Source organism: Caenorhabditis elegans, chromosome II (assembly GCF_000002985.6).
Source record: "Caenorhabditis elegans chromosome II".
In the NCBI taxonomy this organism is placed as follows: Eukaryota; Metazoa; Nematoda; class Chromadorea; order Rhabditida; family Rhabditidae; genus Caenorhabditis; species Caenorhabditis elegans.
Genome location: NC_003280.10, coordinates 12,288,595 through 12,315,962, shown reverse-complemented (window position 1 = coordinate 12,315,962; position 27,368 = coordinate 12,288,595). Strand labels below are relative to the sequence as shown.

At 33.4% G+C, this 27,368-nt stretch overlaps 5 protein-coding genes and 1 non-coding gene across 9 annotated transcripts; 3 read left to right on the top strand and 3 right to left on the bottom strand.

Annotated features, from left to right (window-relative positions):
- Positions 1-2,302: 2,302 nt before the first annotated feature.
- Positions 2,303-4,103, bottom strand: sre-51 (Serpentine Receptor, class T; the record flags this gene model as incomplete). Its single annotated transcript, NM_064213.3, has 5 exons — positions 2,303-2,483; positions 2,540-2,676; positions 2,758-2,871; positions 2,918-3,074; positions 3,637-4,103. 5 exons carry the CDS (start codon positions 4,101-4,103, stop codon positions 2,303-2,305), a joined length of 1,056 nt encoding a protein of 351 aa, NP_496614.3.
- A 2,145-nt stretch (positions 4,104-6,248) lies between these two features.
- Positions 6,249-10,509, top strand: C50E10.2 (BTB domain-containing protein; the record flags this gene model as incomplete). Of its 4 annotated transcripts, none has more annotated exons than NR_051781.1 (9): positions 6,249-6,318; positions 7,122-7,227; positions 8,531-8,580; positions 8,804-8,918; positions 8,965-9,351; positions 9,403-9,565; positions 9,610-9,768; positions 10,132-10,305; positions 10,352-10,420. NR_051781.1 is itself a non-coding variant. In NM_001373801.3 (9 exons), 5 exons carry the CDS (start codon positions 9,059-9,061, stop codon positions 10,418-10,420), a joined length of 858 nt encoding a protein of 285 aa, NP_001359771.1. The 4 variants fall into 4 exon arrangements, 3 of the variants coding, with proteins under 3 accessions (NP_001254337.1, NP_001359771.1, NP_001254338.1); NM_001373801.3 differs by having other exon boundaries at positions 6,259-6,318; positions 10,352-10,509; NM_001267408.3 differs by lacking the exons at positions 7,122-7,227; positions 8,531-8,580.
- Positions 10,510-10,756: 247 nt separating this feature from the next.
- sre-50 (G_PROTEIN_RECEP_F1_2 domain-containing protein) lies at positions 10,757-12,438 on the bottom strand (the record flags this gene model as incomplete). The annotated part of the gene is made up of 3 exons (NM_064211.3): positions 10,757-11,020; positions 11,073-11,206; positions 11,701-12,438. 3 exons carry the CDS (start codon positions 12,436-12,438, stop codon positions 10,831-10,833), a joined length of 1,062 nt encoding a protein of 353 aa, NP_496612.2. The 3' UTR covers positions 10,757-10,830.
- On the top strand, positions 10,961-11,027 carry C50E10.12. The gene has a single exon (NR_051780.1). It is a non-coding gene; the product is annotated as an Unclassified non-coding RNA C50E10.12 (non-coding RNA).
- Positions 12,439-13,508: 1,070 nt separating the features above from the next.
- Positions 13,509-14,887, top strand: C50E10.1 (Dof-type domain-containing protein). The gene is made up of 3 exons (NM_064210.5): positions 13,509-13,692; positions 14,160-14,400; positions 14,699-14,887. Exons 1-3 carry the CDS (start codon positions 13,582-13,584, stop codon positions 14,713-14,715), a joined length of 369 nt encoding a protein of 122 aa, NP_496611.1. The 5' UTR covers positions 13,509-13,581; the 3' UTR covers positions 14,716-14,887.
- A 502-nt stretch (positions 14,888-15,389) lies between these two features.
- On the bottom strand, positions 15,390-26,578 carry Y57A10A.31 (RING-type domain-containing protein). The gene is made up of 9 exons (NM_064208.3): positions 26,459-26,578; positions 25,613-25,758; positions 24,381-24,602; positions 23,255-23,980; positions 21,702-22,175; positions 19,982-20,705; positions 19,063-19,259; positions 17,565-18,056; positions 15,390-16,351 (listed from the first exon to the last, which is right to left on the bottom strand). The coding sequence occupies exons 1-9, from the start codon at positions 26,556-26,558 to the stop codon at positions 15,890-15,892; spliced, it is 3,543 nt and encodes a 1,180-aa protein (NP_496609.2). The 5' UTR covers positions 26,559-26,578; the 3' UTR covers positions 15,390-15,889.
- Positions 26,579-27,368: the final 790 nt, after the last annotated feature.

Below are 27,368 nucleotides of genomic sequence, written 5' to 3'. Positions count from 1 at the left end.
ATTACGAATTTAACATAAAATCCCATTCGGTAGTGGAACATTTTTTATTTTTCCAGCAAAAACCTCATTTTTTTGACAACATTTTTTCTGGCTCGATTTTCAGAATGAAAAAATAACTTTTTTGGAATAAATTTTACTTTAAAATGTAGCCAGAAGCTTACTCTACAATACATTCACCTCAAAACCCAAGATTTGTGAAAGAGAACAGCGCACGAAGCGGTGGTTTGAGGATTGCGCCCAAAAAAACAAAGGGGGGGAACATGCAATTTTCGCTTTCACACTAAAGAGCCCACTTTTATAGCTTAAAAAAGTCGTAGAATTTTTTCAAAATACACGTTGAAAAGAGCTCGTCGAGTTGTATACACCCCTAAAAAATCGTGAAATAATCTCAAATATTCGAATTTTCCTTCAATTAAAACCACCAGAAAATGAGAAAAAAAACGTGATTTTTGGAGGATACTCGAAAATACTCTTCATATCTCGGCTCAAAGAGCTCCAATCTTTTTGAAATAAAGCATACAGAGGTGGGGCAAGCTTCTTGAAAAGACAGCAAAAAACCGCATCAAAATCCATCCACCCACCGTCAAGTTACACGCGCGTTTTCAGAGCGAACGAAAAACAGGGCATAAAAAAATTTAGACGCCCGCACCCGGATTCGAACTTTTGTCGGATTTTGAAGCTTAATATCTCGGCTCCTGTAAATCGAAATCGGCTGAAAATTCACAAGAAAACTTATTTCACTGCCGTCCTCCTGTCATTAAATTTTCGTGAGCTTAGACCGAAAACTGACAAAACGCCAAACTTTCAAATTTAAAAAAATAGTTGAGGGGCATTTTGAAAACACCTTAAGCTCCATAACTCGGCGAGTTTTGATGGAATCAATTTGAAATTTTACACGAAAGCTTCTTGGTGGTCTATACGCCTCTGTGTAAAATTTCGCTTTGATCGGCCAACGGGAACCCTTTGAAAAATCAAAAAAACGCTATAAACCCAAGCCTAAATAGCGTCAGTGGCGAGCTAACGCTCCCCCACTGACGCCAAGCCTAAGAATAAGTCTAAGCCTAAGCTTAAACCTAGGTCTGAGCTTAAGCCGTAGCATAAGCCTAAGCCTAAGCCTAAGCCTTAGCCTCAGCATAAGCCCAGGCCTAATCCTAAGCCTAAGCCGTCCAACTTTCGGCACACTTTCGACAAACTTTAAACAATGTTTGACAAATTCTTACGCTCCAAAAAATGACGTCATTCATCGGTTTTTTTAAAGGAAATTTTCAATTCTCAAATAAATGTTCAATTCAAACTTTTTCATCAAAAAAGGTTGGAATTATAGGAAAACAAATTAACAAATTCTAAAAAGCTCCAACTCAATGCTCCAAAGAAAAGCTTCTGCCGTAAAAATTACACCTGTCGCAGCTTAGCTCCAATAAGACATAATTGCAAGCTTGATGTGCTCGAATTTTGGTGAAGCGGAACTTTTTTCTTTGGTAACGTTGAGGAAAAGGAGTAATGAGAAACTTCTGACTTTTTTTCTTAAGAAATGAGACGAAAAACAGAAGAAACATGTTTTGATTTATTAGATATCTTACTCGACATGTAATTATTTTTTCGGAAAAAAAAAGACATTTCGAAAATAAAATTTCTTCGATTTTTGCTCTGTAATTATGATCTTTGAAATATCATTTTCGCTGAAAACTGCACTGAAAATGTCAAATTTCATATTTTGGTGGTTATTTAGAAATATAATTTTTGGAAGTTTTTAAAATTTTTTGCAACTTTTGGTAGTGTTTAACTTTCATTTTAAAAAAACTATTTGTAACACATTTTTTGAAACTTCCGGCAATTTTCTGCGACTTATGACAACTTTCAGCAATTTCTAGCAATTTTTGGAAACTTTTGTCAATTTTCTGCAATTTCTGGCAATTTCTGGCAACTTTCGGCAACTTTCAGCAATTTTTGGAAACTTCTGGAAATCTTTTGCAATTTTCTGCAATTTTTGGCAACTTCTGCCAATTTTTGGAAAATTTTGTCAATCTTCCGCAATCTTCAATAATTTGCAGGTACTTGCAGGTGCAGGCAGGTACAGGTACTTTCGGGAATTACCGGCAATTTGCGCCAACTTTCTAAAACTTCTGCCAACTTTCGCCAACTTTCGCCAACTTTCAGCAATTCAAAATTTTTGGCAGCATCTGAGAGCATTTTTCAACATCCTGTAAGTTTTGGCAACTTTTGACAATTTTTTGGAACAACTCAAATTTTCCGGCAATTTTTTAAACCAATTTTCAATATTTTCATTCAACCCAAAAAAATATCATAGCCACGCATTTTTCAACTGATTAAAATATTCCTTCGTATCACTATCAGGGCCCAATGATTTTCGAACGGTTATTGATTCGTTCCGAAATTTTCGAAAAATAGGAATGCTCTGACAAAACTCGTTCTTCCACGCAGGCACACTGAATAATGTCACGGAGCAGATAAGGAGCGGATTCCTGGAAAAAATTATCGAAAAAAAATTTATTTCGATTTAAAAAAGTTCCCAACTCACAAAAATATGCAATTCTCAATACACTGAGCCATTGGATTTTTGAGCCAAATTGGTATTAAATCAAGTACTATTGTCATTAATAACCCACATGTGACTGCTACAAAGAACGTGGCACAACTTATTATATTTCGAGCCAGCTGAAAATTTTTCAAAATTCTTTTTTTTTGTCAGTTATTCAGGTTGCCGGAAATTGAATATTTATAAATCTTAAATCCTACCATTATATGTCGAATATTCTCCTTGACTTGAAATTGCTGAGCCAAATGATATGCTCCGCGAGCTGTGAGATTTTTGCGATGTCGCTCGTTGACCAGCCATAAAATTAGGTAGACCTGAAGAAAAAAAATCGATAAAATTATTTTCCAACAAAAAACTTACAACACAAACAGCTCCGACACATGCTATACACAAAGTGTCTGCCAATATGAAAGAAATTCGATTATTGACCATAAAATAGGAAAATGGAAAACTCAGGCAATGAGTCAACACCATTAATCCGGCTCCTATATGCTTTCGGGGAGTTTTCTCGTAGTCACTGAAAATTCAAAAAAAAATCGTTGAAAATATGCTAATGCAAGTGCGCTCTACTGAAAAAGTTTAAAAGAAATTGGCATTTTTTGTGCAATTTTCAGCAACTTTTGGCAATTTTCAATAATTTTCGGCTACTTTCGGCAAAATTCGGTGAATTTCGGAAAGTTTTGGCAACTTTCGACAACTTTCTACAATTTTTGACAGCAACTTTGCACTGGGTTCTGGCATTCCTCATTGAATTTTCGTGCTCCATTGACAATCGCCTGCCGGACAACGCATGGGAAGGTCGTGTACTCCACACGGACAAATAAATTTAGTTTTACAACTAAAACTGAGCCGCGACGCGACACGTAACCCGCCGTAAATCTACCCCAGAGATGGTCGAGCTAAAATGGCCTAGTTCGGCAAACTCTTTCATTTCAATTTATGAGGGAAGCTAGAAATCCGTGTACTTTGGCAATTTTTTAATAATTTTCGGCAATTTTTCACTATTATTGGCTACTTTCAGCAACTTTCGGCAGATTCCGACAATTGTCTGTACATTTTTAAATTAAAAAAAAGCTCACCGAATATAATAAGTGGCAAAAATCCTCTCAACACCGACACAAGTTACCCCTATAAACATTGAATAAATATAATGCCAAATAAAAAGTCCAGGCAGGTATAGTGCGAGAACTTGAAAGAAATTGGGTACTTGAACCATATCTGATAGCTCGGAGGTCCACCAACTGATATATGTAGATTTCGAGTTATCAACTGATAGAATACCAACTTGATAGGGCATTATTGCCAGTTTTGACACAAAAGCTTCGAACCATTGACTGATTAAACCGATTACGAGAATATTCATATTGATATGGAAATGTTTAGATTTTTGAATTATTTTACAAGTTTTTAAAACTAAAATTGCGGTTAAAAAGTAAGAAATTAACTCGAAAAGTGCCAAAATTAGATAAAAGTTATTTAAAGATCCATTTAATGAATATATTGGTAGCCAAATGGTATTTTTGGTATTCTCCATGAGAAGGATCATCTGAAAATTTGATAGGTTTTTAAGCAACTGGGAAATTTGAAAATTTGAAAAAAAATTTAAGAAAAGATTAAAGATTATCGGCAGCTCGGCAACCAGGAATTATTTTGTAAAATTTTATAGAATATGGAAAAAATATTTAAAAATGGCATTTTTTGCCAATTTTATTGAGCAGTTAAAAAGAAAAAAATGAATAGAAAAAATGAAAAAAAAAGTGATTTAGGTGTTAGCCAAAAATAATATTATTTGCTGATAAAAAATATTTGATTAGATTTAGAAAACATATGAGATTTATTAAAGGTGGTGTAGTCGAATTTTTTTTATTTCTTTATTAGACTCAAAATTGTCGGAAAACACCGAATTTCATAATGAAAATTCTTGAAAACTTCTCTCTTTCAAATTTTAACTAATTTTAGGCCATTTTTTGAGCCGTCATAACTTTTTTGAGAAGTTTTCAAGAAGTTTCACTATAAAATTCGGTGTTTTCCGACAATTTTGAGTCTAATAAAGCAATTAAAAATTCTAGAAAAAATAAGAAATTCCAGTTTCAAAACCAAATTTTTTTAAAAAGAAAAATTCAAATTGTGTGTTTAATAATTTTAATGAAAAATTGGAATTTACAAAATTCATACTTCGAGCACAAAATCCGAGAAAAACGTCACTTTGAGCTCAATTTTTTTTGCTTCACTTTTCTCTGATCAATAATTTAATTCACCTGTTTGTTGCACATGTTTTATTTTTTTATGATTTAAAACAAACAAAGTAGATATTCAAAATGTGCCAAATTATTCGATATTGGAAAAAGACAGGACTTTTAAAACTCAAAAATTGAGCATGTATCGGTTATTGTTTTTCAATGAAACAGACACATTTTTTGTCAAAACTGACCAATGAAGCGGAAACAGGTAGAGTTTGTGATTCGAGACAAAGATCGAATTTTCAAGATCGAAAATCTAAATTTCGAAGATTTAACAAGCTTACGAAAGTTATCGAGAACTTTTGGCAACTTCCTGCAATTTTTGCCAACTTTTGCCAGCTTTTGGTAGTTCCCTACAGTCAATGAAAATTGTGAAAAAATGATTTTATTTTAGCAACTTTCGGCAATTTTTTTTGAAATTTGGGCAACATCCGGGAATGTTTTTTTTTCAATTTTCGACAACTTTTGACAACTTTGTGCGATTTTGGAATATAAATATACGTACGCGTTCTGTTTTTTTATTTTAAATAAAATTCCAACTCTATCGATATATGTGAAAAATCTAAAGTATAATACATCACAAATATCTTGTTTTTTAAATAAAAAAAAAGTTACTTAAGAGTTTACAATTTTCACTTGAAATTAATGACTGGAATTCATAATAAAATGTCTATACCGTGATCAGACACGTAGAGATGCACCATGTTTTTTATTTAACAGCACACATACACCGAGCTTCGGGTGTGTTAATTAAAAGTGTTTAAATCAGAAGTGTGCGGCAAATTTGCCGAGCACGGCAAATTTCAAAAAAATAGATTTGCCGAATTTGCCGAGCTCGGCAAATTTCAAAATTTGCAGCACACGTCAAAAATTTGACAGTACAATTTTGACTAAGACTATTGATTTTTTAGCCAAAAATTTAGTAAAATGACACAAAATTGAGCTATTTTGATGCTCAAACAGACATACTACGCGGAACTTATTCAGAAACCAGATGTGTGTTAAGAATTCAGTAGTTTTGGTGCTCGAGTTTGTTAAGCACGGCAAATTTGCCGAATTTGCCGAGCTCGGCAAATTTTGAGATTTGCCGCACACCCCTGGTTTAAATTAAGACTGATTATTTGACTGACTTCTTAATCTCCCCTCATTCGGTTGTAAATAGTAACCCTTTTTATTGCTCCACCCGTTTCATGTAATTTTTTAAATCCATCACGATCCTGTTTATTTTTTCTCAATATCACTTCATTTGTATGTATATCCACATTTCTATGTTTACGTGACCTGACTTGTCCGATTTTTTATTTTCTTTTTTCGCTCAACAATTTCATGTTTCAATGCAAACGTAATAAATTATTATTATTATTATTATTATTATTTAAAAAATCGTATAAAAAAATAATTTCACGTCAATAAAAAAAATTTCAAAACAGAAAAAAAAAGTTTCAAATAAAATGTATTCCTATTTATTTTCTTCACGAAGAAGGTTATCCTTATTATCCGAAGTGATAACTATGAATTTAAGTAAGTGACAATGGGGGGGGGGGGGGCTTGGGGCACCAAAAATTCTAGACTAATGTTGAAGCAATAAATGTGTCCAGTAGCGCGCATTTGTTAGCGTAAGTTGCCAAGCTTCTGACATTCTTTATAACTAGAAGGTTTCTGGGAAATTTTTCAATTAAAGAAATAAGTTTTTTTCAGTTGCTCAATAGTTTACAATTGTTATATTTACTTTCTTAATAGGTAACTGAAAATTATTTTTTAATAACTGAAATTCCGACGCAAATGTCTATACTGTCATCAGACACGTAGTGAATTTTTGCGCGATGCACCATGTTGTCAGCACACATAAACCGAGTTTTGGGGGCGTTAATTAATGCAGTTTTAATTTTTTTTTTTCAAAGATGAAAGCTTTGAAATAAAATCATCTTTTAAAAAATTCACGTCAAAAAAATTTTCCAAAACAAAAAAAATCAAATAAAATTCATTCCCATTTATTTTTCAATTAGAAGATTGTTTACGGAGTGATCACTATGAATTCAAGTAAGTGTCGATGGGGGGGGGGGGGCTCAGGCGCAAAGTAGAGCACGCGGGCTGATTATCAACAGAGCGCATTTGTTGGCGTTAATTGCTGAGCACGGTGGTTCAGTTGCTAGATTGGTGCAAACGCGCTCCACCAAACAAACGTGCATAACTTGGCCAGGAAGTACAAAATCGAAAATTCATCACAAATAAAGATAGATAATTTTATTGTGGTCATTTCTTATATGCATCGCAAAAACGATTTTGTGATGGTTTTCGAGATAGTAGCCAATGTAGGTTTCCAGGCTGAGTATCATGAACCAATCCATCTAGTTTCTGTGCTACCGTGTGAGAGAAGTCTCAAAGAATTATCCGGAAATTTAGTATTTTCGAATAGGACGAATCTTCGGTGTAAGAGCTAAAATGAGCCCCTTTATAAGCGTTTTGCACTAGGGCTGAGCAAAAGTTCGAAATTACGGAAAAATGAAATTCAGAATAAAATTTTCATACCAAAATTTTATTTCAAACTTTAAAAAAATGTATTTATTATTTTAAAAAAATGTATTTATTATATTTTGATAGCATGCGACTAGCAAATCGGAGATTTGCTAGGCTTCGCAGTTTGGTTCGGCGTAGAGTAACTCAAGAATAATTCGCTTTATTAAAGTTTAGTCAAGTGTTGAGTAAATGCCAAGTAAATGTGCTGAAGTTTGTCAAGACCGGCCAAATTTAGTTTAATATTAATTTTAGAAATAAAAATTTCCACTTATCAAATTTTTTTGCTTAAAATAGGCTTAACAGTTGTCCAACGCTTCTATGTGTATTCGGGCCTGCGGCCCTCAACATGAATTATTGGGCTCAGAATAGGCCAAAAGTTGTCCAACGCTTCTGCGTCTATTTGGGCTTGCGACACTCGAAATGAATTATTATGCTAAGAATAGGCTTGACGGATCTCCAACACTTCTTCGTGTATTCGGGCCTGCGGCCCTCAACTCGAGTTTTTGGGCTCAGTATAGGCTTAACGGCTGTCCAATACTTTTGTGTATTCGGGCCTCCGGCCCTCAATCCGGTTAACTGACTTAGGTGACCTTTTTCATTACCTTTCCAAAAACATACGTAGTTATAGAAACATACCTCTCAGAGAAGGCCTCCAGCCTGCTCTGCTGGGAGTAGGGATAGAAAAGGTCTAAAGTTTCAAAGAGTAAGAAGGCGGCCCTAATCCCTGATTTTTGGGTTTGACTGAAAACAATAGCATTGCAGAGTGGTAGAAAAGTTTTTCACGTTTAATCAAATTTTATGATTTTGCAAAAATTGAATGATGGCCTACATTTTGGAAAGTGAGCCAATTTTTTTCAAAATAGTTTCAAAAAATTGGAAATCCGAAGTTCTCTCTTGCGCACAAATTGAAACCAAATGTCAGAAAAGCTGAAGATTTGGGGCTGAAAAAACATGAAATTCGTCAGTACAAAGAATACATCCATTTCGACCATACTCCAGAATCCCGCGCAAATCAGTGTTTTAGCCTTCCCAAAAGCGCCCCCCACAATGATGACGATGGAAGGCGCTATTTTTGTAAGCTATTGAAGCAAATTGCTCAAAAAACCGCCAACCCTAAGCCAAGATATAAGCTCTCAAAGTGCAGTCACATTTCTCGGGACACCCCATGTCGAAAACGTGCCCTTATTTTTTATTTCTGTCAAGAATGCAATTTCAGGATTTAATATAGGAAGAGGCAGAATTTTTGCGCCACGCACCAAGTTTCAGGTGCGTTTATTAATTATATTAAAAATTCGTATAAAAAGTAATTTCACGTCAACAAAGGAATTCCAAAACAAAACAAAAAAGTGATTTTAAAAATTAAAACTTTTTTCGACTTTTTACGGTTTTCAGAAAATTTCAAAAAACTGAAAAATCGAAAACAATGAGTTTGGCTGCTCAAATCGACAAATTTCTTCTGAATTGCTAAAACAAAACACTATAATTTCAGAATATCAACGAGAGGATAAAATTGCCACTTTTACCGATGAATTCGAATGCAAATTAGGCCAAACACCTCCTAATTGGCAATTTTGTACTATTTTTGAGAGCACTGTGATCATCTGGTAGGCGTTTGTTTTGTCAAAAAGTGTAGAGGTCTTATGTGTTCAGGAATCTTGAACTCACCGAATCGGATAATTCTTATTGGATTTGTCTGACACAATTAGATGCTCGGGACGTGTATCCGCCCATCTTGAAGCTCTCGATGAAACTGAATGTGTTGAATTTCTATGGAAAAACTCAGAAGTCACTTCAGTACTGTATTGAAGATTGGCCACTTGGTCATAGATACGGTGTATTTCAATGGGCCACCAACTTCGAAGGAAATCTCACGGCGTTGGTGGCTGATGCTATTAAGAACAAGCAAACAATTCAAGTGGTCACTCACATGGATTTCATGATTGATGATTTATCGGATCTGGATTATTTGATGAGAGATGATGGAGCGCCCAGTTTGCCTGCCACTTTGGAGTTCTACTTCGACGCTTTTACGAATCAGTAAGTTTGTTTTGTTACCAAGTTACCAATTAACTACCAAATTAATTCCAGATCCCGTCACGACTTGAAGCTGAGAACATCTGATGGCAGTCAATTTATCACGACCAGCCATGCCCTTCTCTTCTTGACATCTTCCTATTTTCGTGAGAATTTGAAGATCTCAACTTCTGACTACACAGTTGTTGGAGTAGATTCCTTGGATACCATTGACATTGTAAGTTCCGCTTAATCTGGAAAAACCTTTACGAACATTTTCAGTGTCTCAATTTTATGGTTACGAGATTCTACAAGAAACCAGCTGTGCTCTCGCCAAAACTTGCTTTTGACATTTTCACTTTGGCCACGCAATGGAATGTTTTCAATCCGTATATTCTCACGATTTCGCTTAAAAGACAGTTGTTCGAGGAGCTGAAAAAGGTGAGGGCTCATATCAGATGTGTTCGGCAAAAAATTCGGCAAACTTGCCGAATTTAGCAAACTCGGAAGAATTTGTTATTTTTGATATTTTTGGGGTACCAAAAGTACTGAATTCTTAGCACACGTTTGGTTTTTCAATAAGGATAGTGTAGTCTGCGTGCATTCAATTTTCATTATATTTTACCAGAATTTTTGTAACAAAATCAATAGTTCCAGTCAAAATGTTTTGTCCAATTTGTGGTATGTGCGGCAAGTTCGGCAAATCCATATTTTGGAACTTTGCTGTGCTTGGCAACATCGGCAAGTTTGCCACACAACCCTGACTCATACTTGCTCCAGTGAGCTTATAATATTAATTTTCAGAACCATGGAGATCTCGAATACGTGTGCAACATGCTGATTGTCGCCGAAGACGCTAAGTTCCCAAATGTCCAAAGCTGCTGCATCGCCACTCTCGTCTACTATCATTTCAACGATTTCATGCGGATCACGGACGGGACATGGTGCGGAGCATTGTGCGGATCATGGTGGAACCCGGTAAGTGTCGGGCGCGGCGGAAAGCGGCTACAAAAAATAATTGCAGATTCACCCATTGAAAGGAAGACTAGTCGAACGCCGAGAAGGGGCAGATGATCACTGGCGGAACAGGTGAAGAAGTATTATCTTGCGTTCCGTTACACGAAGATTGTTGTCAAGAGCTTTGTCGAAGATTAGCTATGAATAAAGATATTTTAGTGGATTTTTTGTTGAATTTGTAAACTCTTTGTATACTCTTGCAGTTGCAACTCTGGAACTCTGGAAGCGACTTTTTCCGAAAACTTTCAGCTATTTTATCAATTTTCATGCACTTTTTGGCCGAACTTCCAATATCTTCCAGTAATCTTGCCAATTTTTGACAGCTTGCGGCAACTCTCAAACAATTTTGGCCAATTTTCCTAAACTTTCAAAAACGTTTTAGCAATTTTCGACAGAAAACCGAACATTTGAAAATCAAATTTATTCACATTTTCCGAAATAAAAATGTTTGGATAGTCTCACAAGCAGAAATAATTTTTCAAATTCCTATTCCCATGATTTATTCAATTGCAGAAAATAAGTGTCCGTTTCCTGTTGCTGAGTTGGCTTCGGATGTACTTTGTGAGCATTTTCAGATGTCATTTTATTGAATTTAGAGATCCACGACAGTCGGAGCAGTGCTTTGCTCCAGGTGCTCACGGAGAAAATGAGCACAGGGCATGTGACTAGGGGGTTTCTGGAAAAATTATAATTCTAGTTATTAAAAAATAAATTTTTGGAAAACTTACAAATGGATCATGTTATCAAAAAAATAGACTATAAAAATATCGAATTCGGGGAAAAAGTCGAAAACCAAAATAATTACACAAGTGAAAACAAATATTATGCCAATAAAACCAACGAGGAATATACGCAGGGTTAGCTGAAATGTTCTTAAATTATTTTTTTAGCGCCTGTTAAATTTGGAATAATCTGTAATTAAAGATTTCGTTAAATAAATTTTTGATTTTTTACTGGAAAAATGAAGCTTCTAGTGGAACTGAAAATTTCGAAGAGAAAAATATTGGAAAAATTTTTTAAAAATTGTGGAATCCTAAAATTTTTGAAGTTGAAATTTTCATTTTCTGGAAAAAAACCCGTAGGCTTAGGATTAAGCTTAGGCTTAAACTTAGGCTCAGACTTAGGCTCAGGTTCTAGCTTAGGCTTAGTCTTAGGCTTAGTGTTAGGCTTAGGCTTAGGCGGGGCCGGAGAAAGGGGGGCACTGAACCCTGAAAAACGAGGAAAAAACCACGAAAATTTTTTAAAAAGGGACATTCCGAAGTCGGGCCGAAAAAATCTCATAAAATTCATATCCACAATTTTCATTCCCAAATATTCGAAATCTCAAAATTCAGAAAATTTTCGCTCGAAACTTACATCAAAAACCCTCAAATTCTCCATCGCCTGAAATCTAACAGGAAGCATCGAGTTCCGATCAAACTCTCGTAGAATTCTCAAATTCGTGAATCGATTTCCCACAAAAAGCCACGTGGCAAAAATGTTCATCGCCACGAGAAACCCAGCCATTGCCAGAAAATTGATTAAATTGAAAAACGTCACGTAGACCAGTGAAAAAATCAATATCTGCTGCCCGAAAATCAATAAAACCCGCAGATAGACTCTCGCAGTATTCTCATAATTTTCGATGAGCCACGTGGCAAACCGCCGCTCAATCGATATAAATAATAGACACGTGTTAAGAAGTATCATATAATACCACGTAAATGCGCCGCCCATAAATAAAGGCCACGCCTCCAGCGGCGACCCGAGTGACGTCATTTTTGTGACGTCAGAAGTCCACCAGTTGTTTATAGCAGTGCTATTAATACAGTTAATATTACTGAAATTTCCAGAAAACTGCCAAGTTCCGAATTTTATAAAAAGCCGGCCTATTGCAGATGCTGACCAACTAAAAATAACTATAAATATTAAAATATTCAAGTTCGGATGAAAAGCCGGTTTTGAAGCTATTGTGTAAGATGTGACACTTGAAAAAATCATCACCGCCAGGGATAGAGTAAATTCGCCGATTTCCAGAAAAATCGATAAATTTGGATTTAGGGAGTATATCGGAAGCCAAACTGTGTATTCACCATTGTTCACGGAGAATATCATGTTAGAAGGTGTTCTGGAAAAAATCGATAATTGGTACAAGTCGGAAATCATTTTTAAAAAATCGATATTCGATTACGTCAATAATTGAAATTAATTGTAATATAACTAGTAAATTAGAATTTTGCAAAAATCGATAATCGATACAAAATTGATGCAATGGAAAATCAATAATTTGGGAAGTTTAATTTTTAATTACAAAAAAAAATCGATAATTTGTAAAAATCTATAAATGGTAAAAATCGACGACTTGGGATACATCTAAAAATCAATAATTTGGAACATTTCTTTAAGTTTTACTTTCATAAAAATCGATAATTGGTCAAAATCGACACCGGTAAAAATCAATGGACTTGTGAAAGTCAATAATTGGTAAAAAATGGGTAAATGTCTGAATTGTAAATTTCAAAAAAAATCGATAATTTTAAGATTTATTAACTCTGAAAATCGATATACATTTTAATAGTTGACTCATAAAAATCGATAATTTGTAAAACTTGATAATTTATGAAAATCGATTTTCGGTATAAATCGATAATCGGTGAAATTCAATAATTAAATGAATTTTAAATATTTTTTGTTGAAAATCAATAATCTATGTATCTGTTAAGATCAAATTATTGAAAAATCGATAATCGGTAAAAATTAATGAACTGTAAAAATCGATATTTGTTTGAACGATAACTTCATAAAAATCGTTTCTGGTAAATTTTAAAGCAGATTAACAAGTTCTCAACATAGAAAAGTATAGAAAAGTTAGGCTGAAAAAAAATGTTCTTTGAATTTCAGCTGTCATCTTACGCAATTTAATAACATTAAAACTAGAAGAAAATTGAGTTTTGAACCAGAATAATTGTTTTTAATCAGGAAATTTAGTTAAAATTCAAAAAAAATTATTTTAATTGTCAAATATATTTTAATTTTCTAGAAAGTGTAAATTCAGAAAAAAAAGGGGAAAAAACGTGAAATTTTGAAAAAAAAATTATTTTTTGAAATTCAGAAATAAATTGAAATTCGGCAGCGGCGTATATACTCCACGTGTATTGATCGAAAAACAAGATAAGCCTAAAATTTTGAATAAATAATCGATAAATCGTCAGTTCTCATTATTTTTGAATTCTACTAACCCTTTCGACTACAACTAACATGGACATGGACAAGCGATCATCGGATTTGGAAGCTGCTCTTCGAATTGTGCTCCAGCAGACTTTGAACATCGTTTTGCAAGCGCAGGAGAAGCTCCCCGAGGCAAATGTGGTAAGTACGCGCTATTGAGAAAAAATAAAGTTGTTTTTGGTGAGAAAATCGATAATCCCGACTGCTTATTACTGATTTTTCAGAAAATGAAAAAGTGAATTTTATGATAAATCGGTACAGTTACATATCAGTTAAATATCGATTTTTTTTGAAAATTTGTGACGGGGTTCTGGCCTTCCTCATTGAAGCTTTCGCGCTCCATTGACAATCGCTCGCCGGACAACGCGTGGGAAAGTCGTGTACTCCACACGGACACGGACTCCACACGGACATAAGTTTTACAACTGAAACCGAGCCGCGACGCGACACGCAACGCGCAGTGAATCTACCCCAGATATGGCCGAGCCAAAATGGCCTAGTTCGGCAAACTCTTCCATTTCAATTTATTAGGAAAGCCAGAAATCCGTGATCAGTTCAGAAAATCGATAATAGATAGTTTCGCAGAAAAATCGATATTCGCTTTCCAGGTACCCTCAACTCCGCCCACCTCACCGAGCACTGATATCGGCGAACAAATGGCATCGTTCTGGAATATTCCATCACCCAACCCTCCTGCAACCTCTGCCACGTCATCAACGTCTCCGGAAGAGGAAATTCCGTGCATTTGCTTCAATTGCTGGGGCAACGTGGCGGCCGCCGCAAACTCGAAAACGTGGAAATCGCCGAATCAAGCGGATTTCCGATCGGCGGCGGCACCGTTGACGGAAGGTAAGAGGTTGGCGAAAAATCGATAATAATTGATTTTTCGGAGAAAGAGTGTTTTCAAAAATATCGATTTTTAGGCGATTCGTGAAATTATCGATTTTCCAGTATTTTATAAAAATTATCGATTTTTCGATTTTTTCCAAAAATTATCGATTTTTTGATATTTTTCTAACATTATCGATTTTTTCGTTAATTCCAACAATTATCGATGATCCGATAATTTTTTAAAATCATTGATTTTTTGATATTTTTCGAGAAAAAATCGATTTTCCGATATTTTCCAAAATTATCGATTTTTCAGAAAAAAGCCACGCTTGATTTCTCAAATATCGTCAACTGTATCCAGTGTGTCGAGTGTAAAATCGGGAACCAATCGCCATTTGCTGGAGAGAAATGAGGTCTTGCAACGAAAAGTGCAACTCCAGAACGAAATCATCAAAAAACTGATCGAACTTGCGAATCTTGAGTAATAAATTATTCCATTTTCCTTGTTGTTTTTTTTTTTTTGAAAATTCCAAAAAAATCGGTTTTCTAAACGACACTCCGATATTCCGCCGGCACGTGTTGTTTAGTAGAATGTCGTTTTTCGGAAGTTTTGAGTATAGAAAATCGATATTTGCCACAATAAAAGCAACTGCGCTCTATTGCACTTTTATTGATTTTTTTCGAGTTGGAATATACTAATTGCACAAAAATCGATTTTTTTGAAGATTTCAAAAAATTATCGATTTTTGAAAAATCGATATATCCTGATTTTCTGTTCAGATATATATTTTTTAAATTAAAACAAAATGATCGATTTTCTGCAATTTTCAGAAAATCGATTTTTTTTTTAAATATCAGAAAATCGATAATTTTTTGAAAAATTTTTTCAAAAAATTCAGTAATTTGGAAAAATCGATATTTTTAGAAATTTGTAATTTTAAATTTTAGAAATTTATTTTTTTTCAAATTTAAAAACTTGCTGCCTGAAAAATTCGCAAAAATTGGAAAAACCTCAAAAATTTATAAAACTATTTCTCTAGATTTTTGTCTCCGGAAAACAATTTCCAAAAGGAGAAGAGAAAATATTAAAAAGTGTGCGGGGGGGAGGGGGGAAATACGACAGTGGAAACGGGATCAGGTCAAGAAAGAAAAAAGAGCAGAAAGTTACAGTAACCCGTACAAAAATGATGTTCGTGACGGGACCCAAAGTGTGTCAGTAGGGGGTGGGGACACATATACGAATAATAATACAAAAAATCGGGAAAATTTGTCCTAGAAGCACAAAAAAATGATAACAAGTGGTGCTGGGGGGCGAGAAAAAATTTCTAAAAAAAGAAATGAGTAAATACGGAACAAGTAAATTTGCACTGAATTTTGTGCCAAATTTTCAGGGTAAAAGCTTCAAAATCAATTTTTTTTTCGGAAAATTTGAAAAATTTCAGTGCAAATTGTACAGTGTAATAGTAAAAGTAAAAACTGGGTGAAAAAAAAATCAATATGCTGCTGCTCAACGTCCACGTCGCTGCGGCTCGACGGCCAGGTGCTCCTCTGCATTCTGATAGAGCATCACCAAGTTGGCCTCCAACTGATCCTGTGTCTGCGCGCTATTTACAAAATCCACGTAATCCACACGGGTTTCCGGATCGCCGTAAATCGTCGGAAACGTGTCGATCAACAATTGTGGCAAGTCTCGAATGTATTGAGGTGGCGGTGGCGGTGGTGGAGGTGCCGGCGGCTCTTCGAACGCCGCAGCATTCCGACGATAATTGGCGAATTGATCGCGATTCGCGTGTTGTTGTGGATAGATTGCAGCGACGAATGCTTCATCATCAGCGTCAGCGTCACTGTCATCGTCGTCGGTAAAGCCGTGCTCATCGAAGAACATTGGATCATCTTCGGCTCGTGGAGCACGATATTGTTGGAGCATCGCTTGTTGAATGCCTGGCTCGTTGTCGGGCAGTTGGTTCATCTGAAAAATTGAAAAATTTAGAAGAATTAATTTTTAAAATCGGAAAAAAACATTTTTTGGAACTTTTTCAGAAATAAATTTTTAAAATTTCGTTTTTTTTAAAGATTTTTTTCTGATTTCTGGGCTTAAAAATGTGGATTTTTGATAATTTTCCAACAATTTTTAAAGCTAAAATATTTATTTTTGAGACATTTAAAAAAAAGCAATTTTTAAAGCTAAAATATTTATTTTTGAGACATTTTCATTTTGAGACATTTAAAAAAAAGCAAGGTTTACGTGTCGGGACTCGATTTTTTCGCAAAATTTTAAATTTACTGATTGAATAATTATTTTATGGACCATTTTTGGGAGTTTTTCACAATTGTTGAATCGATTTTTGTGAAAATTTTAATTTTAAAAACTTTTGAAAATCAAGCTTTATATTTTTTTTTTGAAAATATTTTTTAATCTGTAAAAAAAACCAATTTTTAATTCAAATTTGAAAAAAAAATCTAAATTTATGAAATAAAAAAATAAAAAAATTAAGCTTATCGTGTCGGGACTCGAATTTTCCGTAATTTTTCAATTTCCGATTTTTTCAAAGCCAAAATGTCTGATTTCTGGGCTTAAAATGAGGATTTTTGATAATTTTTCCAAAATCTCTCTTTCTGAGACATTTTTTTACGTGTCAGGACCCGAATTCGGCCAAATTTTTCAATTTACTGATAAATCATTTTTGGGCGATTTTCACAATTTTTGAGCTGAAAATGTCGATTTTTATCAATTTTTTTTTTTCAATACATTTTAGCGTAATTTTATACCAAATTTTCCAATTTTTGAGCTGAAAATGTCGATGTCCAAGAAATTTTTAAAATAAAAACCTTTTTAAATCAAGTTTTGCAAAAAATACACATTTTAGCATAATTTTACTAGGAATTTTCCAATTTTTCAGCTGAAAATATCGATGTCCGCGATTTAAATCAAGTTTTTCGAAAAATATTCATTTTAGCGTATATTTACTGTAAAATTTTCAATTTTGAGCTGAAAATGCCGGGTTTTACTCATTTTCTAAATTTTTCGAAAAAAGTCATTTTAGACTCATTTTATTCCAAATTTTGAGTTAAAAATGTCCACTTTGCTCCAAATTTTCCGATTTTTTCAATTTTTCTGTGAAAAATGCCCATTTCACTCTAAATTTTCCGATTTTTGAGCAGTTTTTTTCTCGCAAACTTACATCAATTTCACCTCCATGTCCACCATGCTCTGCCTGCATATGACGATAGCAGTCACCAGAGCTTTCAGCAACATAGAGACACGTCCAGCAGTAATGTGTTCCACAACCACACTGCATATGATTACATCCCTCTCGTTTTTCAACCAAAACTGCACATTTCGGGCACTTCTTAACGCGGGATCCCATGTCCTTCTGATAGCGAGCAATCGAGTCTTCCGGGCGTCGGATACGAGCAAACTCTTCACACGTATCATCCGGATGGGGCTCGGCGAGACATTTTCGGCAATAGCTTCGATCACAAGCTTCACACTTTTTGAACTCGGAAATTAGTCCATCGTCGGATTTCGAGAGAATTCCGACACAATCCGCTGATGGGCATGCGGCAAGATCTTCATTGGTTTGAATGAGCAGCTGCTTGGCACGATCGGTAAGACGGCGGAGTTTTTGGGTGTCGAGCTCTTTCATTCGATCCGAGCCGCCGAGAATGATGTTCTGTAAATTTGGGGAAATTTAGAATAATTAAATTTTTTCACAAAAAAAAATACGGGATTTTTTAAAAAATTATCCAGAAAAATCAAATTTTTTTCATGAAATATTCAGTTTTTGACACACATTTTTAATTTTTATGATTTTTAAATTAATTTTGCGAAAACCTGGAATTTGGGGAAATTTAGAGTTATTTATTATTGTTTTGGAATAAAAAACCGGATTTTTCACATGAAGTTTAGTTTTTTTCTTGAAAATTTTTCGAGAAAAAATCAAATTTTTTTCACGAAATATTCTATTTTTTTTTAGTTTTGAAATCCTAATTTTAATGATTTTTTAATTATTCTTTTTGTGAAAATCTGGAATTTTGGGAACATTCAGAGTCACTTATTATTTTTCGGAATAAAAATCCGAATTTTTAACATAAAATTCAGTTTTTATAAATTTTTTTTCGATAATTTTGGGAGAGAAGACTGAGTTTTTGAATTTTTTAAAATTTTTTCACAATTTTCCGTATTTTAAAAAATTCAAATCTAATTTTTGTAGACTTTTTCTCGTGAAAATTCGTTTTTTTTGAAAATGTTGAATTTTAATAAATTTTAGGAGGAAGTGGGAAATCTTTTAAAAAATTTGAAATTTCACAAAACATTTAGGTTTAAAATTTTTTTTTTGTAAAAAAAAATTAATAATCGACAATTTTCCATAATTTTTTTTCCAATATGCGGGGATCACTGTAAATTCGAGGAAAAAAATTTTTCAAACGTATTTTACAGTAATTTTTTGACTATTTAAAGAAATTCGAAATTGATATTTATCAGCTTTTTTTTGTGTAAATTTGAAAATAAAAATCACCAATTTTCCCCCCAATTTTTTGGAAAATTTGTGAAATTGTTTTTTTTTTGAAAATTAAAAAAAAAACCAAATTTTTCACAGAAATCACTCAAAAATCTGAATTTTTAATTTTTTCTTTAAAAAAATCCGAATTTTTCGAATTTCCACGCGCCAAACCTACCATAATCTCAGCTGGCGTCAAAACCCGATGACAACCATCAATTTCACACCGAATATTGAATTGTTGCTCGTCGATTCGCGAACGAATTTGTGTGTTAATACAGGTACGACACATCACGTGACCACACTCGAGACGATAGAAATCATTGGAGATTCCGGTTTCTGCGGTGCAAATTGGGCAGACGAGATTCGGGATTTCTGGAAGAAAATGGACATTTTTTTGGGGGGAAATTTAATCAATTTTCAGTATTTTTCATTTTAAAATTTATTTCTTTCTCTAAAAATTTCTACAGAATTTTATCATAAAATCTGATTTTTATTAATTTTTTTAAGGGTTTTTTAAAATCAATTTTCGCGTGAAAATTCTTAATTTTAGTACCTAAATTTTTTTAAAAAACCTCTTAAAACCGGTTTTTTTTTGAAAAATTACTCAAAAAAATCATTTTTTTTTTCTAAAAATTTCCAATTTTTTCTTAAGAAGCTACAAATTCTATTTTACCAAATTGTGTCTTTTTTGTCTGAAAATTCAAACATTTTTCAAAATAAATAAATTCAAAATATTTCCGTTTTTCACAAACAATTTTTGACAGAAAAATCGGAAATTGTGCAAAAAAAAAAGGTTTACTCCGAAATTTTGATGGTTTTTTGAAAAAAAATCAGTTTTCAAAACATAAAAACCTCGAAATAAACTGAAAATTTCACCATTTTTTGCCTGAAAAATTCGAAATTCGACTTTTCCAATTTTTTTTCGATTTTTACCAAACTTTGACTTGAAAATTCACTTTTAAATAGACCAAATAAATTTTTAAAATGTTAAAAAATTCAATAATTTTCCATTTTTCACCATTTTTTGACAGAAAAATCTGAATTTCCCAATTTTTTTTTCTGATTTTTCCGATTAAAAAAAATCGATGTTCTACCTTCCGCCTCGCGATTCCTGGTTTCTCGCTTAAAAACCTCATTGCTCAACGTCTCAAGTAGCTCGATAAGCTTCTCGTACGCCTCCAACGATCCTTGAAAATCCAAACATTGACTTTCCCGGTCCATATAAAGCTTCTGAGCGCCCAACTGTCTCCGAATCTTCTCAACAATTCCCGGCGAAAGCAGCTCACAACGAACTCGATCATTCAAATGTGGGAAGAAGCATGGAATCCTGGATGCGACGAGAATTTCAGATTTTTTCTGGGAATACGTCTCCAACTCTTTCAGAACCTCCTCAGAATCATCGCCGAGGACACTGATAACTTCACGATATTTATCAACATCCAAAAGCACGTGATATTTTCGCTGAAGACTTTTCACCCATTGTTCTCCAATTCCAAACGTCATTTCGGGACAATTTTCAGTGGAAAACTCCTTTGGACTCATAATTTCCAGAATCTGCGTTGCGAACAGTTGTATAGCATTTTGGCTCCATCCATGAACTCCGATCACTCCAGACTTGCTGTTTGGAGTCCATTCTTCAAAGATTCGAACCACGTAGTACTGGGCGTCGTCTTGCATCATTATCGGATCCTCTTGTTTCGTGAGCATACAGAATGTGGCACGTAGCTTTGCGTCGAGTTGACGAAGTTTGGACGTTACGACAGCACGGGCGGCACGGGTTACGGTGAACGAGCGGCGGTAGAATGGGACGAGTTGGGGCTGCAAAATTTTAGGGAATTTAGAAAATTGTTGTTCTTTTTGCTTAAGTTAAGCTAGTGTATTTGATTTTTTTTTTTGAAAAATCAGAACATTCAATAGATACCGTTGTGAAAAAATTCAAAAAAATTTCCTGATTTTATATTAATTTTTTTAAATCAAGAAATCCATGTTAAATTCAAACGACAATTTTTGCATGATAACCGTGCCGCAGGTGTGTGGATTTACGAGATTAATATTTTTAATTCATTTTTATTTAATTCTCATACCGATTTTCCAGATTTTTCTCTTTTTTTAAGTAGTTTTACATTGAAATTTTTGTGATTTTCATTAATTTGTGACTTTTTATTATTGAAAACAAGTAAAATTATAATTTTATTTGTTTTCAGTAATAAAAAGTCATAAATTAATGGAAATCACAAGACTTTCGATGTAAAACAACGAAAAAACGAGAAAAATCAGGAAAATTGATATGAAAATTAAAAAATTATCATAAAATCAGGGATTTTTAAATTTTTTAACATTGATATTCGATATCAGGAACCGTTAGCGCTCCTTTAATTCCGATTTTTGAGCTAAAAATACGGTGCCCCTCGGTCTCGACACGACAATCTTTTGTTAATTACGAAGTGTACCTTTAAAGGAGTACTGTAATGTTTAATTTCTGTGAATTTCTATAGATTTTTTCGTTCGAAATTACAGTAATCCTAAAAGGCGCACCTTTTCGAAAATAACAAAAATTGAGACCGCGGGTACCTTAATTTTGGCGCAAAAATCGCCAAAATTTTTGAAAATAAAAAATAAAATTTCTATAGCAAAAAATCAATTTCCGCATGAAAAAGTAGTGAAAATTCAATCTTTTTTTATCTTAAACTTTTTTCAATCCGATTTTTTTTGGTTTTCCCTTTAAGCAATTCGAAAAATGTCGATTTTCAGCGGTTAAATTCAATTTTTTGAATATTGAAGTTTTTAATTCGACAGAAATCCAGAAATCCCTACTCCATCTCGATCAGCGGCATCAGTGCGGAAAATCGGTTCAATTCCAGCGATTCGAATAACGTGCTCTATAAGTTGCATTCCAACGGTGACATTCTTGAAATAAATCGTAAAAAGTTCATCCTCCTGAATCGCTCCTCGTCTCTCACGTGCAATTTGCCATGGAACATCAGGTCGTTCGAGCACCACACTCATCATCGAACGGGCTCCAAGGCCACCTTGAAGCTCCTCGATCCATGGTGCATCGATGGGATGATAGATTCGATTGATATGAGCAATTTTGTAGAATGCAAAGTTGATAATTTTGAAGAAATCTCGATTTTTCGCCTTGAAACAGCATCGTTTCGCGTGCGACTGCCACTGCACAAATGAATTGACTGATTGAAGTTGGAAGAAGTTTTCTTTGGCGATTCGTCTCACAAACCACTCTCGAGACTCGTATGTTACCAGGTGACGTGGGAAGTTTTGGAGAACCATCTGCAAAAAAAACAGGGATTTTTAGGGGGTTTTTAGGAATTTTTTAGTTTTGAGAAATATCTAAATTCTCATAGCCAGGAAATTGCAAAAATATTTAAATTTACAATTTTGAACGGGGATTTTTCTTTGTTTCTTTTATTTTAAAAAAGTAGTCTGTAATTCAAAAAAAAACTTTAAAATTTCGTCTAAATGCCAAATTTTCTGGCTAAAATCTTGACAAATTTCCATTTTTTGGTCAAAATTTTGGCTGTAATCACTTTTTTTGGTAAAAATTCGGTTAAATTCACATTTTTCTCGTTAAAATTTCGGATAAATTCCAATTTTTCTGGTCAAAATTTCGGCTAAATTCCCATTTTTCTGCTTAATTTTTTCTCACATTTCTCACATTTTTCTGGCTAAAATCTTGGCTTATTTCCAATTTTCTGGTCAAAATTATTGTTGAAATCACATTTTTCTGTTTAAATTTTTCGGATAAATTCCATTTTTCTGGCTAAAAATTGGGTCAAATTCCCATTTTTCAGGTTAACATTTCCGGCTAAATTCGCATTTTTTCTGGATGAAATTTTGGCTAAATTCCAATTTTTCTGTTCATAATTCCGGCTAAATTCCCATTTTTTTGTTTTTTACGTGGTTTTTCTAAATTTCAGAATATTTTGGATATTTTTAAAGCAAAATTCACCATTATTCAGTCCTTTTTCAATATTTTTGTTGGTAAAAAATTTGAATATATATCTTTTTTATTCCTATTTAATTATTTGTTTTGGAAAATTAAAAGAAATCTAATTTATTTTGTCAAAATTGTTGAATTTTGGCAAAATTGTCAGTTTTCAAACAAAAAATCAAAACTTTTATATTATATGGGAATTTTTTTTTAATGTTTAAATTAAATAAAAATCATTTTTTTTAAATAGTTTTTCTTCTTCTTCTTCTACTGTAAATTTTTGAAATTTGATTTTTTTTTTCTTAAAAAAATAATAAGGGGGTTCAAATTTCGTGGAAAAACCTGCAAAATTTTCCAATTTTCATCTAGTTTTCGAATTTTCCTATTAAAAAATACGGTTTTCCCCAAAAAACCATACTGTTTTCAAAGTGATATCATATTTCGCTGCCGGATCACACTCCATTTTTCGATTGAAATAAAGAACCGAAAGTCCATGAGAAGTGAACGAGCTCTCCGCGTGCTTCTTGTCAGACTCATTTCGCACCGTAACAGACACACATTCAATGTGTTTCGGTGTATTCGAGTATTTAATATAGAGATTCAAATCCTCATAGGCTTCCCGATAAAATTGCATTGTATCACAAAAAAGAGCATCCAAGAATTTGATGGAATTATCTGCTCTGCCAACAATTTCGTTTCTTTCTTCAATTGAGTAGAATTCGAGAACTCGAATTGCTCGGTGAGCCAAATCATTTCTCTTGAGATTCTTCTGTATCCAAAGCTTCTCTGATTGCTCCAACTTTCGATCGAAACGTAGCGGACATCTCAAAAGTCTCTCGTAGAACACACGAGCCGAGCATTTCGTGAATTCCGTGTACTTTTCGTCGAAAACCAGCGCAAACTGCGACTCGGATGACTTTTGAATGAGCGTCGGCATTTCTTCACCGTGTCGGAATCGAATCGCGTAGCCACTGTTCGGCGCGGCGAGTAGAATCGGTGGAGACGGAGCAGCGGCGGAGCCCAGCTTTCGGCGGATGATGTTCTTTGTGTATTCTGGGTCGCCATCCGAGTCGATGAGTAGGTAGGCGGTAGGCGTGTTGTTGAAGGTGAGGTATTCGCAGCGACGCTTGTTGAAATTGATATTCTGGAAGGAAGGAGGGAATTGTTGAATTTATTGGGAATTTTTTTAAATTTTGAAATGACTTTTTTCTTTAAAATTCAAGAAAAATAAGGAAAACCCATGAAATTTTGAATTTTGGCAGAATTTCCTGTTTTTTGTGATTTTTTTAAAAATTTTTTAGTAAAACTCTCCAAAAACCCTTCAATTTCTGTTTTTTTTTTTGAAACTTTTAGCGAAAATTTTGAATTTTCTCTAATAAAAGTTAGTGGACCACATTTTTTAAAATTAATTTCTGCGATTTTCATCGATTTTTTGAACTTTCTGAAAAATTTTCTGCATTTTTTCCCAAACAAAATTTTTAATTTCTGATTTTTTTAAACCAATTTTTTTTAAAAATAGATTTTTTCCGATTTTCCCAACAAACCTCTCTGTGAATCCGTCGAATATCTTGTGGTCCGAGTGGCCAAACGACACAAAATTTAAGCCAAAAACGAGTTTTCATGTTAGCGGCCCGGCCGACAAGCTCTCTGGTGGTTTGCTCGAACGCGGCGACGTCGATTTGTGCGGTGGAGCACGATGGATTGGTGCTTACGGTAGTTGACACGAGGGAACGTCCACAGAGAGCCTGGCTTGTGTCTTGGGACTCCTGGAAAAAAACAAAAAATTGATTTTTTTTTTGAGAAAATTTGAGAAATAAATTCGCATTATCTTCACTTTTTTTCTCATTTTCAGTGTAATGGACAATTAAAATTTGCTACTAAAAATTACTCTTTAGACCCTATTTATGCTCCTAATACCGAAAATCAATGCGAAAAAAATCAAAAAAATTTCCCTGATTTTATATTAATTTTTAAAAATCCGAAGATCCATTGGTTTGTTAAATTCAAACGACAATTTTTGCCTGATAACCGTGCCGCAGGTGTGGATTTACGAGATTAATATTTTTAATTCATTTTTATTTAATTTTCATACCAATTTTCCAGATTTTTCTCGTTTTTTTTTTTTCGTTGTTTTACATTGAAATTCTTGTGACTTTTTATTTATGAAAACAAGTAAAATTACATGAAACAATCGACCTTCTGCTGGAGATAGAATATTTCATGTAATTTTAATTGTTTTAATTAATAAAAAATTATAAATTAATGGAAATCACAAGAATTTCAATGTAAAACTAGGAAAAAAACGAGAAAAATCGGGAAAATCGGTGTGAAAATTAAATAAAAATGAATTAAAAATATTAATCTCGTAAATCCACACAACTGCGGCACGGTTATCAAGCAAAAATTGTCGTTTTAATTTAACAAACCAATGGATTTTCGGATTTTTAAAAATTAATTAAAAATCTGGGAATTTTTTTTGAATTTTTTCACATCGATATTAGGTATCAGCAGTATAAATACGGTGAATAGAAAAATTTTCGTCCGAAAAAAAAAATGAAAAATAGCTTCTGATAATTTATAATTTATAATTATTTAGAAAATCGTTTTAAAAATTATGGAAATCAATTTTTTTCGTAAATTTCAGGAAAAAACTCTTAAAACGGCATTTTTTCCGGAAAAATCCTAATTTTTCCATATTTTTTTTTCAAATTAACTGCAATTTTTCAGGGGGAAAACAGGATTTTTTTTCAAATTTTTCAACAAAAAAAAACCCTACATTTTGATAATATGGTACGGTAACATTCTTCACAACACTTGGCCATTCTACTGCATAACGGAGCTCTCTGGATGTTGTGACCGGCAGATAGTCACGTTTTTGCTGGCGATTCTCAAAATGTGCACGAGCGATGTCCTCTTTTGACGCTGAAAATTATAGATTTTCAAATAAATTTTGGAATTTTTCCAATTTTTTTTGTGGAAAAAACCTCAGGTTTTTAGCGTTTTTGGGTGAAAAATTGTTTTTTTAAATTTTAAAATTTTTCAAGTCAAAATTCACGATTTTCTGAATTTCTGAAATTTTCAATTCGAAAAATTGTCTGAAAATAATAAGAAAAAGTGGAATTTTTCTCGAAAAAAAATCTAAAATTTCAGTTTTTCCAATTTTTTTGTTGAAAAAATCTCAGGTTCCCACCGTTTTTGAGTCAAAAATTTATCTTTTTGATTTTTTCCAAATTTTTTTAGCAAAAAAAACATTCTTAATCGATTTTCGTCGTTTTTCCAATTATTTTTATTAAAAAATCACCGGGTTTTCAGCATTTTTTTATAGAAAATTTGACATTTTTAGTGAAAAATCGTCAAAAACCATTTTAGAAAAAAACAACGATTTTTTTTAATGCCTAATTTCGTTAAAAAATTTTTTTAAGTTCGAACAAACTGAAATTTTTCGATTTTTTCAATATTTTGAGAAAAATTTTTGAATTTTCTATCCAAAAAAAAGGGTTATTTTCCAATAATTACTGAATTTCTCCGATTTTTATCCTAATTTTTCTCGTATTTTCCGGAATTTTCATAGAAAAACGCTGAAAAATTCTGGTTTTTCTAAAAAAAATTGCAAACTACTAACGCGGCTCATCGTCCCACGGATCTCTTGAATCGACGACAAACGCGAGTTGTGTCAATGGTATGATCTTCTCACTGCGGCGCTGTTTTTTGCCTTTAGCCATGATGGTTTTTGTGTTGTAATCTGGAAGATGAAGGGAATTTTTAATGTAATAGGCGAGTGATTTGAGTAATTGTAAGAGAGAGAGTGAAAGGGAGAATTTGAAAAAAATCGGAAAAAAACCAGTGGAAATTCAGCGAAATTTTCTTGGATTTTTTGAAAAAAAAAGTCAGAATAATTGCAATTTTGGGGACAATTATTGTAAAAACTCGCAAAAAATTATTTGTTTTTTGAAATATTATTGCTTATTTGGACTCAAAATTGTCTAAAAACACTGAACAATTTTTGAATTCTCCTATTTATTTTGGTAGCCTGAAAAGCCTATTTTTTTAAAAAATATGGTGTAGTCGAAATTAAAATTGTCTCCGAATTTTATAATGAAACCTCTTGCAAACTTCTCAAAAAAAAGTTATGGCGGCTCAAAAAATGACCTAAAATTAGTTAAAATTTGAAATTTGACTTGTCAGCGGCTGGAAACAATTTTTTTGAAATAACCGTCAAATTTTAAGTATACACATTATCTTGCGTTTTCAACTAGATTTAGGTACATTTAAGGCAATTTTACCAAATCTGGTAATTCATCGACCTTAAATTTACCTAAATCTAGTTGAAAACGCAAGATAATTAATTTTATGCCAAAAATTATACGGTAATTTCAAAAAAAAAAGTAAGTTTCCAGCCGCTGACAAGTCAAATTTCAAATTTTAACTAATTTCAGGCCATTTTTTGAGCCGTCATAATTTTTTTTTTGAGAAGTTTTCAAGAGGTTTCATAATAAAATTCGGAGACAATTTTAATTTCGACTACACCATCT